This window comes from Euphorbia lathyris, chromosome 6, assembly GCF_963576675.1.
Source record: "Euphorbia lathyris chromosome 6, ddEupLath1.1, whole genome shotgun sequence".
NCBI lineage: Eukaryota > Viridiplantae > Streptophyta > Magnoliopsida > Malpighiales > Euphorbiaceae > Euphorbia > Euphorbia lathyris.
The window spans coordinates 82668541-82684476 of NC_088915.1; the positions used below are offsets into that span (position 1 = coordinate 82668541).

Genomic DNA, 15936 nt, shown 5'->3' on the forward strand with positions numbered 1-15936 from the left:
TATGTTTATATAGGGGAAAACAACTTGGATTCGTTCCCTTTTAACTCGGTTGGGTCCAGGGACGGATCCAGGATTTCTAGATAGTGGGGACAAACTATTTATATATACAGTGTAAAAAAAAATCAATGACAACATAAATTACAACATATCAAATGTTAAATTACTAAATAACTTAAGTTTACACATTTAAGTTAGTTAGGCTTAACTTAAACATATCAAATATTAAATTGGTTCAAATCAAACCATTGCTTAAAATCCTCAATTGATATCAAATGTTAATTTAATGTTAAATTGGCCCAAATCAAAAGCTTGCTTAAAATGCTCCATTGGTTCAAAACTCTTGCTAATTGATTCAAATCAAATTTTTACTAAATTACTAATTGGGTCCACATGTAATGTGCATTTGTTAATTTATATAAAATGTTAATCTAATTTACATTTTCCAATACTCCATCATCATTGGGCAAATTACACCTGGAATCAGGTTTCAAAAGCCATAAGCTATCCCCATTATGCATTAACACAAACAAATTACACCTAGAAACAGTTTTCAAAACCCACAAGCTATCACCATTTTACATTAAAACAAACAATCCTCACTCAAAAAGTAAAAGCCAGTTCAAAAGTACAAGCCAATAAACTCAATAAATCCAATAGGAGTGGCTAGAGACCATGAAGAGTGGCCGGAGACCAAGCAAACAAATTCAATAAATAAACAAGTAATTAAATAACTCTAATACCATAAAATTTGCAGAATCAATTTCAGTAAAAGAACTCAACTGACATTAATTGAAGATAACTTAACAATTGGTTCTTGAATCAATTAGCAGCAACAGCAGCAGAGACGTTAAAGAGAAGAGGGCACGATGGCGGTCGAACGGGAAATAGAAGAGCAGTATCAGAGACGGTAAAGAGAAGAGGGTACGATGCCTGGGAAAGAGAAGAGCAGGAGCAGAGAATTAGAGATTAGGGATTCGTTTTGAGGAAGGATAGAGAGGGATTTTCGTTTGGGGAAGAAGCCAACTGATTTGGGGATTTTCATCTGGCTCGATAGAATGAGAGGGTAAGGTTGAGGGATAAAAATGTAGTTTTCTTTTGTCTTTATGTTAGACAAAACAGCGCCTATCCATTTAAATTAGACGACGTCGTTTTGTCTAGCATAAAGACAAAAGAAAATTAGGTTTTGAACCTTCTCCTTCAACCCCGCAAGTTCGCACAGCTCCTCAACCTCTCAACTACACATCAATGGCGGAAGAATTTTCAGAGGGGGCAAATTTGCAGAAATCACAAAATATCAGTTGTGATTTTATTTCTTCCTAGATCTCAGTGGGGCAAGTGTCCCCACTGTAGATCCGTCCCTGATTGGGTCGATTTAAATTTAGTGAAATGTCATTTTAAAATAATTCGCGTGGAAAATTTATCTACCATGTCGTCCATATGCTCATTCCACTGATTGTTATTGTCAAAATTCGGCTAAAAATAAAGTTGTAAAAGATGTTAGACGCTAGTCCGACAGACAGGCCCTTATTGATTAGTCAGAGATTTATTTATTTTTTTTAAATAAAGTATTATATATAATCTATAAAAAAAAATAAAGTATTATATAAATACAATTAATATATGAATTATACTATGTAAAAATAATAATATAAAATATTTAGGATAGAAAAACATACCTATTTTAATATTAGTTACATTAATGTCCTTAAAAAAATAACAAATATATCAATAAAATAACATTTATAACAAACGTGTCAAAATAAAATAAAATTAATATTATTAAAAATAAATTTGAGAGTTTTAGGTTTTTTTTAGTTTTTTATTATTTAATATTTTATTTAAAATTAAAAAAATTGACATAAAACTTGAAAGCTAATTTTTTTAAAAGGGTCGCCTAGGACCGTCTGGGAGCCGTCTAAACCCACCTAGGACCGCGTGAGACCATTTAGAAGGTCAAAAACTGATCAATCGATCTATACCACCCGACTAGTGAAAATCGGGACAATGTTTTAGAAATCCCCACCTAATTAAATAAAAAGTTGTATGGGTTAATTTAAAAACAAATGGGTAAATATTTTATTTGTCTCTGGGTTTATACATATTATATTAGTTAGTCCCTCTGTTTTTAAATATGCACTACAAAGTTTATAAGTTTCGACAAAACTAATTAATAGTTTATCTTTCTATCATTAATTAATTTAGGATTAATCTCAAATAAATGTCATATGGTTTCACGTTTTTGCAGATCGGTACCTGTGTTTTTTTTTGTTACAAAGCGAAACTCTATGGTTTGCAAAATTTTCATTTTTTTATTGACTTGCCAAAGTTGACCGATAACAACCTCAAAATAAAAAATTTCAAGAGTTAAAGTTGTTTAGTATCATATTTATTGACCACATTTTTTATTTTTCAAATCATCATTTTTAGAGCTCTCTCTAAACATTAATTTTATCTCTCATGAAAAAACAACACATAAATGATCTCAAACCTAAAACGTTGAAGAATTAAAGTTGCTTAAAATATCATTTAATTCTTGAAAATTTTCATTTTGAAGTCGTTATCAACCAAATTTGACAAAGTCAACAAAAAAAATAAATATTTTTACAAACCACATGGTTTGATTTGTAATAAAAAACAAAGGACAAGTACCGATTTGCAAAAACGTGAAACCATAAGACATTTATTTGAAATTAACCCATTAATTTATATGTATTTTTTCTAATTAAGTTATTTTTCTAATAAAGTTTTTTTTTGTGAGAACTTTATTATATTAATAGTACCATTTTAAATATGCATATGTCTAACAAAAAAACAACAACGATAAGTTACTTAAAATTCATAGAAGAAATTGATCCCAACAACAAAAACTACAATAAAGAAAAGACTATTAATATTCATAACTACTTGTTGTAATTCTAAATTTCCAAAAACTTCATCTCCTTCTTATGACAATTTATTTAAACCAAACCTCAATGGAATTTTCTTCTTTGTAGACCTCAACTCCGTAGATTCTTCTTTCATGGTTTGTATCTTTAAATCTGTCTTGTTTTGGAGGGTTTTAAAAACTTCATCTTATTCTTTCATCATTTTCCTCTTAAATCTTTTTTTCAGCATTCAATCTTTTACCATCTCCTACTTTATTCATTACCCTCCTGAAGATTGTAATGTTGCTTAATTTTGATGCTTTTCTCTCAATTGGTTAAGAAACTCTCCCCTTAATTTGTCTACAAACTTAATTGAGAAGCTTACAATCTTAAGTTTACGGGTGCCTAAGAACGTATACTTTTCAAAAGATCTGGTGAGAACCCAAAACTAAAGCTACACACTTGATTCAAGTCACTCGACGAAGAATGCAACCATAAGCCGCTAGTTCAACTTGATCGGCCCCCAAACCGAAGATTTCACCACTGCGCACGGTAGCCCAAAGGGAAAGATAAAGCGGGAACGCATCAATTTAAAGCAGAAAGAATTCTCCTGTAACATAGAATCCTCGACTAGTCGGACAACGGGATGGGAAATGCATTTCCTGCCCCGTCCCGTTTACATCCCTAACAAAACTCAATCTCCAAATATAAAAGAATTCAATTGCTTGATATTATGATATAGATCTAAGTAAGAGAAAGAAAAAATTGAACTCTTAGGGTTTGATTGGATGGGAGGTTGTGGAGGATAAATAAAGGAAGGGAAGGGAAGGGAGAGTAAGGGGAAGGAAGGGGAAGGGAAGCATTAACCTTACCCTTGTTTGGTTGGATGGTAAAGGGTTTATAAAGGTTTGTACCATTCCCTTGTTTGGAATGAAGGGTTTGTAAAGGAATGAAACATTATAAAATGACTAAAATGTACATAGCAGCCATGAAGAGAGAAAGCACAACATCAACAGTAAAAAAATAGAAGAAAATTGACTTAAATCAAAGTTGAGGGAGTTCTGCCGGTGACGGAGTTCCGCCGGTGAGGAAGAGAAATCGAAAAAGAGGGGAGGAGGAAGTGAGAACATAGATCATAAATAAAATCTGGTTTGGGTATTAAGTAATTTTAATAAGGGTAATATTGGAAATAAAAGTTTGAACCCTTCTAAACCCCCCAATTTGGTGGGTTTGAAAATTGAAAGAAAATTGAAGAAATCTAACCCTTCCAAACCCTTGTCAAACCCCTCAAATCCCTTACCCTTCTAAATTTATTTTTCCCAAACAAGGGTTTCCACAAACCCTTACTAACCATTCCCTTACTAAACCTCCCAAACCTCTCAACCAATCAAGCCCTTAAGGTAAGCCATATGTGTAATAATATTTATAGATCCAGAGAAGTATAAAATTAAAACAAAACGAAAAGGTCAAATAAACCTTATGAAAAATGAAAAGCATATGAGATACTGAAGATGAACCAAATAATTTTAGAAAAATAAAAAGAGAGATTAAGTTCTTATTATCATCATCATAACTGATCTGTGAGAAATCAAATTCACTTTAAATCACTAGGGATTGTTACGTTAGACATGTGATTTCTAAATCCCATACCAAGACTAGACAAAGAGAATTGTCTCAAACTATCACATCTAATAGTTAGATAGTTCAAAGTGCTAAAGTCTATAAGTAGCAACAATCGTAGATTCAACATTGACATTAAGTATAAGACATGAAAATAGTTTTAATTCAGTCAAACGCATCAGAATAGTTTTTGGATTAGCTGGAAACTCACTGAAATGTAGTTCTAACTGCAACAGTCTAAAGAGTTGTGATATGGCATTTTACTCATATCTTTTAGCACGGTTTTTGAGATTATTTGGTATCATTTTGATTCGTTGTGTATCAATTTGATAGTTTTAATCTTTATTGTATCAACTTTTAGTTTTTATTTATTTTCATAGTATTTATTTATGTTTCTCTCAAATTTGTGTCATTTTCAATAAAAAAAATTATCAAATTAAGTTAAGGAGCGTTTGTTTTAGGGGATTCAGGAAATGGTAAGAGAATGGAAGATTTCATTCCTTTTGTTGGTGTTTGTTTTCTTAATTCAATCATTCTCTTTGCTCATCTTTTAGTTTTGGATTTACCCATAACTAATTTAATCTCATTCCTCAATCCTCCCTAAGGTTTTCCATTTCATTTTCTCCCTCTTATAAAATTTGAACATCTACCCATCTTCTTCTTCTTTTTTTTTTAACATCTACACACCTTAATTTTATTTTAGTCTCTATTTAATTTTTAATTTTTATTTTGATCAATATATTTATTTAGGGTATATCATTTCTTTATGGAACTAAAACAAACAGATAAGAGAATTCATGATCATTCCATTCATTTCTCTTTTTTTTTCTTGATTTCATTCTGTTACCTCTGCACGAACCAAACGCCCCCTTAAAGCCTATTTTAATGCAATTTTCATGAAATCAATTTACAAAAAATAATTAATTTAACTTGGTATTTATTGCTCATATATGTCACTATTACAAAGATAGTAAAATTATATATTACACTCTCTTCCTAGGATCCAGTGCTCTTGCTTGTAATTTATCGGAATAAACACTCTCTTCACTGTGTGCCAAGGGCGTACAAAATTATCTGCATCACCTTTTACTCTTCGTACGAAATAGTCTTCACTATCCCACCCCGGTTCATTGAACCCCTTCACAAACATGGCTTGGCACATACATCCAACAAAGTCAGTATCAACAGTGGTCCATTCTGCAGCCACATCAGTTTGTACTGACTGTCGTCTAAGTAAATACAGCCAACCATTGATATGCTACAATAAGATTTTGCAAACATTTAATACAGTAAAAGTCACATACTTACAAATGAATATGATATAAGATTAAGGTTACCTCATTCCAGATATACGTCCCCACATCCCGAAGTGTATTGAAATTTTTTGCATCCAAACTGTATATTTCTAAACCTTTCAAACGTATTCCCTGAGTTGATTCAGGCCCGTTGATCCACGATTCCAGCTCTTCTATCAAACATGCATCTATTCGGTGGCGCTGATCATCAACATTACAAATGACTGGTCTTTCCTCAAATCCGGACTTGATATGGCCACCATATAATGCTACTGGATCGGTGTACTTTAATGGATCGGTCCACGACGAATTCAAATACTTGCTAACCTTAGCAACCCGTTTACCTTTTCCACGTACTACTTTTGTTCCACGTCCTGCTCCTTTTCCACGTCCTGCTCCTTTACCTCTAACTGTGCCTCCACCTCGGGTTGGAACTATACCTCCTCGAGTATTTTCCTTAACTTCATCTTTTCCGGTCCCTCGACCTTTATCTTCTTTTGGATCAACCACCTACAAAAACATGGTAATGAATAATTCATACGTGAAAGCTGTAATTCAACATCTTGTCGCATTGGAGATGAATGCGCTCTAATGCGACAAGCCATAGTGCAACATCTTGTCGCATTGGAGATGAATGCGCTCTAATGCGACAAGCCATAGTGCAAAATCTTATCGCATTCAAGCGCATTCCACTACAGAATGCGACATAGAGATACGATATGTATAAATTCAACCAACTTATACCTCTTGCTGCAACTTTGGTGTCACTTCCTCATGCACAGAATCATCAAGATGGACAACCTCATCTAATTGCGCAACTTCCTCCTACACAGAATCGTCTGGTACCACAATAACATTCTGAACCTCCTCATCTTGAACCATATCTGCCTCTTGTTCCTTTCCATCTTTCATCGGCTCCTCTTGAACCATACCTGCCTCTTGTTCCTTTCCATCTTTCATCCGCCCCTCTTCGACCACTGGCTCCTCCCGAATTTTACTGGCCTCAGCCTCCTCATTCTCCACATTAGCATTGGGTCGACCCATCGCCTTTAATTCTTTTATATCTCCCTCAATCAATGATACCCGTTCATCTAGGTTGTCTAACCTACTATCGACCTTACTAAATTGTCCCTTGCACCACGTATGATGCCTCTCAAGCACATCCGTTATAACTTTTTGAAGTTGTTTTATCTCGGTCGTTTGTGACCGTGATGCAATGATATATCTATCAACTTCATCCCCTTCCTCACCACCCTCTTCATCATCACCTCCATCACCTCCATCATCACCCTCCTCTTCATCACCTTCCTCCTCATCACCTTCCTCCTCATCACTTTCCTCCTCCCCATCACCTTCCTCTTCCTCAGCTTCAACCTTCTCCTTACCTTTCATTATTGGGGCAAATATAGCATTTATATCAACTTCCCGTCCTTCAACATGGTCCACCAAATACGTGTACCAATCGAACTCTTTCTCTCTATCCTCAACCACAAGACACGCGTCTGGAGGATCAACAACCTTACATTGAAAAAAAAAATAGCAATGTATTGGTAAACAAATACAAAGTAAAGAGAAACACACGAATCTCATTCCACTTACAGAAAACGTTTCTTTAATTGCTTTGTTTGAGGGGACTATTCTCTAGGACCATCTAAACAAGCGTGGAAGTGGGCTGCCACTTCTCATTGTGTAATATGCATGAGTCACATTCCACAACTCAATAATCCAAGTCTGTAAATAAGAGGTATCCATTGATAAGAATTATAACATTGTCGCATTCCATTTGAATGCGCTCGAATGCGACATGGTTATAACCTAATCATGTCGCATTCCAATTTCAATGCGCTCGAATGCGACACGGTTTATAACCTAATCATGTCGCATTCCATTTTCAATGCGCTCGACTGCGACACGGTTATAACTCAATCATGTCGCATTTGAGCGCATTCCATTATAAATGCGACACAGATGGAAATTGGGCGCATTCAAACACTAAACATATATAGACAAATCATACACAAATTATACACAAATCATACCTGGAATACGTGTGCAAATCCAATAAGTTGATATGGCACACGTTTCCTATTTCCCGCTGCATTTGCCTCTAATTGCTTCAGTCTTTTGCTAATGGCCCAGTCCAAGAACCTATACGTCTCCTCCCAAGCCAACGTCCCCCATGGAAACTCATTAAACAGGCTTGGATAATCTGCAAGATCCAAAACCCAATCCTTTGCATGCCTCTCGTTAGCATTATCCAATACATTGCCATGCACAAAGTACAACATGGCAATCATCACATCATCTTGGTTAAATCGGTCGGTCGCATCCTTCTTCTTCCATTGTACACTTTTCAAAACTTCAAAGAAGTGAATTGTCGTTATTGTCTCGTATTTCTTGAAGTACTTATTTCGCAACCTATGCGGCATCTCTAATTCATACATTCTTTCCATGAATTCCCCAATGTGACCATATCTACATACAGTTAACATACGAGGGCATTCGAGCGCATTTAATCCATTAATGGCGGTAACAGGGAAGAAGATGATGCATGCTTACCTTATGCTTTGTTCGTCCTTCCTCTTCGCTTGCCGCCGCCGCCGTCGCCGTCGCCTTCGCCTTCCGTTTTCTTGCCATCACAGTCGCGCTTCGTAGGGAAGAAAGAAACCGGAGATGAAAATGTCGAGGTAGGAGAAAATGAAAATGAAAATGTAGAGAAGAACAACCCGGATTATATATAGTGATGAGTTCAAAACGTAAAATGCAGTTGAAACGAACTGAAAATGAAGAAGATGAACCACAATGAAGTTGAATGGGAAAGGTCAGGTGAGGGAGTGGAAGTGGAAGGAGCGAGAGGTAGGAGATGAACCTTCAAACTAAAATAAGGGTAGTTTTGTCCAAAATGGGTTTATTTGTCTAATTTGGTAAAATGAAAGGAAGGTGAGTTAGATATGTAAAGTGGGGTTCTTCATTGGGCTAGATGAGTAATTATCCCCCTAATAATTGATTTAAACTCATTTTAACTAAGTTGGATCCGAAAACTATGGATTAAGCTTATTTTGGGCTTTTGGACCATTCTGACCCCAGCCCATATGATCTAAAAACTTAATAGTATTAAACGGCTGCGATTAGCTCTACTAGTAGTGAGGCAGATCTAGGCCGTTGATTAATAAGGAGGATCTACAAATGTCAAAAACCCTAAATTCAGAACACCTATATTTGAGACTGCATTGAAAGGCTTAGGGTTTGATCCCCATAACTGAGAGTTATCAAATCTCACGGCCGCCGATAAGAAAAAGAGAGATGACCGGGGAGGAAGTGAAGATGGCGGTGCCGGAATCTGTGTTGAAGAAGCAGAAGAGAGCCGAAGAATGGGCTTTAGCTAAGAAGCAAGAGTTAGAAGCTGCAAAGAAGAAGGCTACTGAGGGCCGCAAATTGATTTTCAACAGAGCTAAGCAATACGCGAAGGAGTATGATCAGCAGGTTGATTTCGATTTCCTGTAAACAAATTCATGTTTGTTCGTATTTTCTCCTATTGCTTGATTTTTTTTTTTTAATCGTGTTTCTCGTTTTCTGTATCATCAGCAAAAGGAGCTGATTCAGCTTAAGCGTGAGGCTAAGCTAAAGGGAGGATTTTATGTACCTCCAGAAGCTAAGCTATTGTTTATTATCAGGATCCGTGGTATCAATGCCATGGACCCTAAGACCAGGAAGATTTTGCAGCTGTTGCGTTTAAGACAGGTTATATTCTCCCAAACGATTTTTTGCTATTTTACTGTATCATTTGATGATTGGCGTTGCTACCTAGAAATGATAACTTGAGGTTGAGATCTTTATATGCATTTTTTTTTTTTGTGAATTTGATTTACTTAGATGTGTTTATTTATTCACTTTAGCTGTTTTCCCCCAATCAGTCAATTTTGAATGCATCCTTCATAGTTCTTGTGTGGGGAAATGATTTAAATTTGTTCGAAATTGGAGGTGGTAATTTGGGATATTGTGTCATAACCATGCTATATTATCTACATATTTGATGTTGTAGGATATAAAAGCAACAAAAATGACAATTGTGTCTTGTCATTCAGTTTATTTTTGTAAACCGTGTTGTCTTGGTCAAAAATTGCCTCCTATTTGAAATTGTAACTCTAGCCTCTAGTCATATTTCTGTCCGATGTATCATTGATGTTGGCTTGACTACATATAATATAATATGAATTCATGTGTGTGCCATTGGAGCTCTTGCATTGCTTTTGCGTCATTAAAACACCTTTCTAAGAGCAAAAACTGAAATGTTATGGATCTGTTTAATGATGAAGGTCATAGAGGAGTAGGGCTGGCGAATCCAGTTATCGTGTTATCTTATATATATGTTATGCAAGAAAAATGATAATCAAGTCATGCCAGTCGGGTTGTCTCTTTATATCGTGTTGTTGTGTCTAAAATTTCCACCCCTATAGAGGAGAATACTTAACCCCTGCACAAGGAGGGAAGCATGAACCTTTTTGAAGTTTTGGGAAATTGTATTCATGATCGTATAGAGAAATGATCCGTTTTCTTTCTGGAGAATATTGTTGTTATTGTTTTGAAGTTTGGCGAGACTGTATTCATGATCTTATAGGGACATGATCTGTTTTCTTTCTTGAGATTATTATTCTCATTGTCCTAATCATGGCAACTCTTCTGATTTTGCCATTTCAGTCAGCATTCTTGATGAATTATTTACTTGCACTCTGGTTGGATGTCTTTCTTTTAATGATATTCAAACCCATTCTGTATTAATTGACATAGTCTCTTATTGATACAATATGTTTTGCTGAATTTACCTGACGAGGAATAAAATTTTCTATCTGTCTTTAGAACTTGTTAGTTAATTGCACATTGATTAAACCTTCAAGTTTTCTACTTGCAGATATTTAATGGTGTTTTTCTCAAAGTTAGCAAAGCAACAGTGAATATGCTACAGAGGGTTGAGCCTTATGTTACATATGGGTATGATTCATAAAACCTAACTGATACAAGTTCTTCACAACTTCTGAAATTTATAATTCTGTATATAAATTGTTTCAGTTATCCCAACTTGAAGAGTGTGCGAGAATTGATTTACAAGAGGGGTTTCGGAAAAGTAACCCAACAAAGAATTGCTTTGACAGACAATTCGATTGTCGAACAGGTATGTATCAATGATGCTTGTACTGTTTATTTGCAGAGGTGCAGTGTGCTTATAATATGAACTCACTCATGGTTGCAGGTTCTTGGAAAGCATGGAATTATCTGTGTCGAGGATCTAATCCATGAGATCATGACTGTCGGACCACACTTCAAGGAGGCAAACAACTTCCTGTGGCCATTCCAGCTAAGTGCACCACTCGGAGGTCTGAAGAGGAAGAGGAATCACTATGTTGAAGGAGGTGATGCTGGAAACCGCGAGGACTATATCAATGAGCTAATCAGAAGAATGAACTAGGTTCTTTATAATTGTGTTCAATTCAAAGTTTTGAGATTTACTTAAGCAGAATGGTAATTTTGCAGCCTGAAATGAGTGGATTTTTGTTTTGGTACTTTGGACTTGATTGTTTAATCCAATACTTTGCGTTTACAACTGTCATTTGTTCCGGTTTGATTTTGCTTTTTTCCCTTTTGTAGTTCTTTATAATCACAGGAGTAAAGATTTGAAGGTTTCGGTTAGGATTGATAAACAGTTTTCAGAAATTAAATCAGTTGATAACAAAATAGTATTCAATTAATGTATACATGTAACTTTTTTTTACATCACTCATCTCTCTTGTATAGTGGTGTGAAAAACGATTTTTTTAGTTGGGTATACGTATATGGGCTCGGGTTACTGGAAAAGGTCAGTAACCATTTTGGGAAAATTACACGGAAATTCATATTTTAAAAACTATTTACAACTATATCAAGTCATATTTTTGGATTATGTCAAACTAGTAAAATCAGTACTTTTAATATATTTTAAGGATTAGAATTTATAAATTAGAAGTCTAGAATATATTTTGTACGGTTTGTGGTTTATGAATTGGAATCTAGATTTTTTAAATTATAGTGTAAAATCATAATACAGTAAAACCTCTATATAGGAATACTCTATATAAGAATAACCTCCAATTTGTTATAAAAAATTTCGGTCCCAACTTGGGCCGGTTATAAATAAGAATAACCTCCCAAATGTTAATTGTTATACATAATCCAAGTCCCACCTTTAGAAACTATACCTCTGTATAGGAATAATTATGTAAATAATGTATATATGTATTAAGGATTTAAACAAAATTTATTAAAAAATTTAAAAATTAGTGAGATTAAATATGAGTTGGCACACAAATTCCAACTTTAACTATAAATTCTTACCATTTTCCCATAAAACTCTTTTCTTTATGTATTGGAAACTAAACTCAAAACTCTTCCAATTCTTTAAGTATTGGAAATAAAACTCGTAGACTTGATATGCTAAACATTAATTTGTTTTATTAATCTATTCTATTGTACATTGTGTATATAAACCAATTTCAAACAACGTTGCATAATTACTTTTTGAATAATAAAAATTAGAGAGTTCTTATTGTTGTTAAATTTATAAACTTTAAGTGTTGATTTTTTTTTTTGGGTACCAAACTCTATATAAGAATAACCTCCCAATTGTTATACAAATTGTCCGGTCCCAAACGTATTCCTATATAGAGGTTTTACTGTATATAGAGAATAATGACATATTAAGAATTAAGTTTGGAGATATGACTTAGTTGTAATTTTATACTTAATTATGATATTCATGTAATTGACCCTAACATTTTTGATTCGAAGTTAAATCAGTTGACAAACAACACCTGAACCATAGTTTTGTAGCCTTTTTTTTTTGTTTTTTTCATTTTCGGATGGCAAAATCAACAAATTTGTATCTCATGTTGTGTTTTGTGATTTTAAATGCACCATTGGTCATTGAACTTATATGATTGTCTCAAAATGGTCACTCAACTTCAATTTGTCTCAGTAAAATCACTTTACTTTGAGTTTTGTCTTAATTAGGTCACTCCGTCGATTTTAGTGGTTAAAACGTATCGAAATAATGACGTGGATGACACGTTAACATGAGTTAACTCAAATTTCCGATCGGAACGAACTGTGGCAGCCGTATGTCGGGTATTTTTTATGAAAAAAACTAAATTTTAGTTTTTTTTCCATAAAAATAATTGACACGTGATAGCCATGTGTCGCATATGTGGATGTCATGTGTTATTTCGGTTAGAAATATGAGTTATCTCATATTGACGTATCACTTATGTCATCATTCCGATGTTTTTTAATCATTAAAATCGTTATAGTGACTTAATTGAGACAAAACTTAAAGTTGAGTGATTTTATTGAGACAAATTGAAGTTGAATGACCATTTTGAGATAACCATATAAGTTCAGTGACCAATGGTGCATTTAACCCCAATAAGGTCCCTATAGTATTCTTAGATGGTTAATCAACCCCTCACTTAACTGCTCCGCCTTCTTCTTCATTGATTCTTCGTCTGCCTAACATGCAGAAAGCTTAATTGTTCCTACTAGTCTTTATCCATGGGTTTTCAACAATTATTTCAACTTATCACTTCAAAATCCACCAAAACTTGCAAAAATCAGAAGCAAGATTGCAGAAACTCCCATTACCAACTGATAAGTCATTCCTGGAAAAATTCATTTCACTGCTACTCAAACTAGATAAAAAAACCAGCAATTTGGAATTCATACAAGCTTGAACATCATCATGAAGCAACAAAAATTAAAGATGGATATAGATCTCTTAAATTCAAAATAATTACTGTAGCGGTGAAAAATGATTACTTACCAATAAAGGGGAGAGAAAGTTTCATATCAGAGCTCAATTCCCAGGTGTCAAAGGGAAAATCGCGAAATCTTTTTTAGCTGGAAAATCAGTAAAAATAGTATGCCAAAACCGAACCCTATGCTGCTTTTCAATGCCAACTCTTGCTTGCTTTGCCAGTTAATGCATCAAAATTTCCCGTTAATCGATCTAGTGGATAGGTAAGAGAAATGAATTTTGTTGTCGTCTCTGATCTCTTCTTGATGTACTGTGTTTCCCTTACGAATCCAAAATCAAAATAATAGGCTGCATCATCTTCCAAAACTCTTCCGGCGAAGAGGCCAAAGGAGAAGAAGGGAATTCAGTTAAGAGTGAGGGGTTAATTGAGTTTGGCTCTATAGTTTAGGGGTTTAAATGAGCTTTATGTCTTATAACAAACGAGTCTACTTAAAAATTTGGTATTTAAGTTGATAAATAGAAGTTTTTGTTTGAAATGAAACTTAATCAATGAAAATTAAAGTAATCCAACTGATTATCTTTTGGGATAAATTAAACTAGATTAGTCACTTAATATTATATGAGAATGAGTATAATGAAAGCTATATACATGTATCCTTAGATGATCGAGAGCTCGATGAAACCCTAGGAGAGCATGACCCTCACCGCAGATCTCTTCCCGGAGATCTCATCGCCAGGAATCTATGGCGATTCTGATCACGCAACGCTTAAGCCTTCGACTCCCTCCGGTTTTAGACCTCCGAAGCCGTTAACCTATGCGGCTACGCTTGCAAAAAACAATAATTCGAATGAAACAGTGAACCCGAGCTCCAACCCTCTGAGGATCCAAGATATTGGGGGATTAAAGGCGATTAAGATCTCGCAAGAAAAATATAATAACAGAGTAGAAGCCTGTCGGTTCTCCGTTATCGGCCGTATCACCCTATCTAAGGGGGAAACTCCATGGAAACACAGTGAACTTAAAGCAAAACTGAATTTGCTGTGGGGATTACAAGGACATTGGAAGCTAATCTCGTTGGGAAAAGGCTTCTACCACATCAATCTCCCCTCGGAAAAAGACCTTACATCTGTTTGGAGTAAAGGAGCTCTCTCTCTAAAACCGGGAATTCTAAGATTATCGCCTTGGCAACCAGGTTTCGATCCGGCAAATCATAGAACTACATCAGCTCAGATTTGGGTAAGGATGTATAATCTACCATGGGAATTTTGGGATAAGGACATAATTACAGACATAGCTAGAGTGATTGGTGTGCCTTTACGTCTGGACAAAAACACAATTGAGGGAGAATTTGGGCACTATGCAAGAATATTAATTGACATTGATTTATCAAAACCCCTGCACCATGAGATTCGTGTTGATACTGATGATTTAATGATCTGGGCACAGATCTTCTATGAGAAATTACCAGGTTACTGCTCCGAATGTCACTCGGTTGGACATGTTACAGCCAACTGCAGAAGAAATAATCCGAAAAAAGATCAAAGGATCCCCGAAAAACCAGACAAGCCAAATGCCGAAAAGGATAATGGAAAAGGCCCTGATATTGATCGACGAATCCCCCAGAAAAGATTTTGGCAACGCACTAACGGAGCTGATGTGCAGAGCAGTAATGATAATGTATTCTCCTCAAACTTGGAAGCACAGTCCGGGTCTGTTAAAGCGAATGGGGATAGAGTGGATGCTACGGAACCCGCCATTATCGAAAGATCAGATGGGGCTGATGAGGAAGAAAATACCAAAGAGGGGCAAATGGTGATATTTCAGCCAATAAGAACATCACAAGACCAATTTCTGGACACAGAAAACTTACAATTGATATCCTCTACCCCAAAAAAAGTGTCCTGGGCAGAGGAATGCGAGAGTGAAGCGGATAAATCGATATCTGATAAGGATGACAGTGAATGGACGCCCGTAATCTCAAAGAAGAAGAAAGCTAAAAATAAGAAGGAGAAAGTCGCTCCTCTCAGGGCATCAACCAGGGAAACCAAGCCACCATCGCGCCTCTTATGATTGTGCTGTACTGGAATTGTCGTGGTCTAGCAAACGCCCCACACAAAGAAGGTTAAAAAATATCTGCAGAGATCGGAAACCGGATATTCTTTGCATTGCGGAACCCATGGTGAGTTTCTCTTCTATCAATCCATTTCTCTGGATCAGTTTGGATATGGATTTGGTCTTTCCTACTTCTCTCTGGGTCTTTGTCAAACGGGATCTCCCGATTACTCTTATTGATCATAATGAACAGCAAATTACTTTCAGTCTTCAGTTGGATGAGGTCAATTTTCTTCTGTCTATGATTTATGCGGCTAACACCCC

The 15936-nt window shown here is 35.4% G+C and overlaps 1 protein-coding gene across 1 annotated transcript; it reads left to right on the plus strand.

The window, feature by feature from the left end:
* Nucleotides 1–8993: 8993 nt before the first annotated feature.
* On the plus strand, nt 8994–11384 carry LOC136233181 (large ribosomal subunit protein uL30w). The gene is made up of 5 exons (XM_066022785.1): nt 8994–9262; nt 9365–9520; nt 10689–10768; nt 10847–10949; nt 11028–11384. The coding sequence occupies exons 1-5, from the start codon at nt 9083–9085 to the stop codon at nt 11241–11243; spliced, it is 735 nt and encodes a 244-aa protein (XP_065878857.1). The 5' UTR covers nt 8994–9082; the 3' UTR covers nt 11244–11384.
* Nucleotides 11385–15936: the final 4552 nt, after the last annotated feature.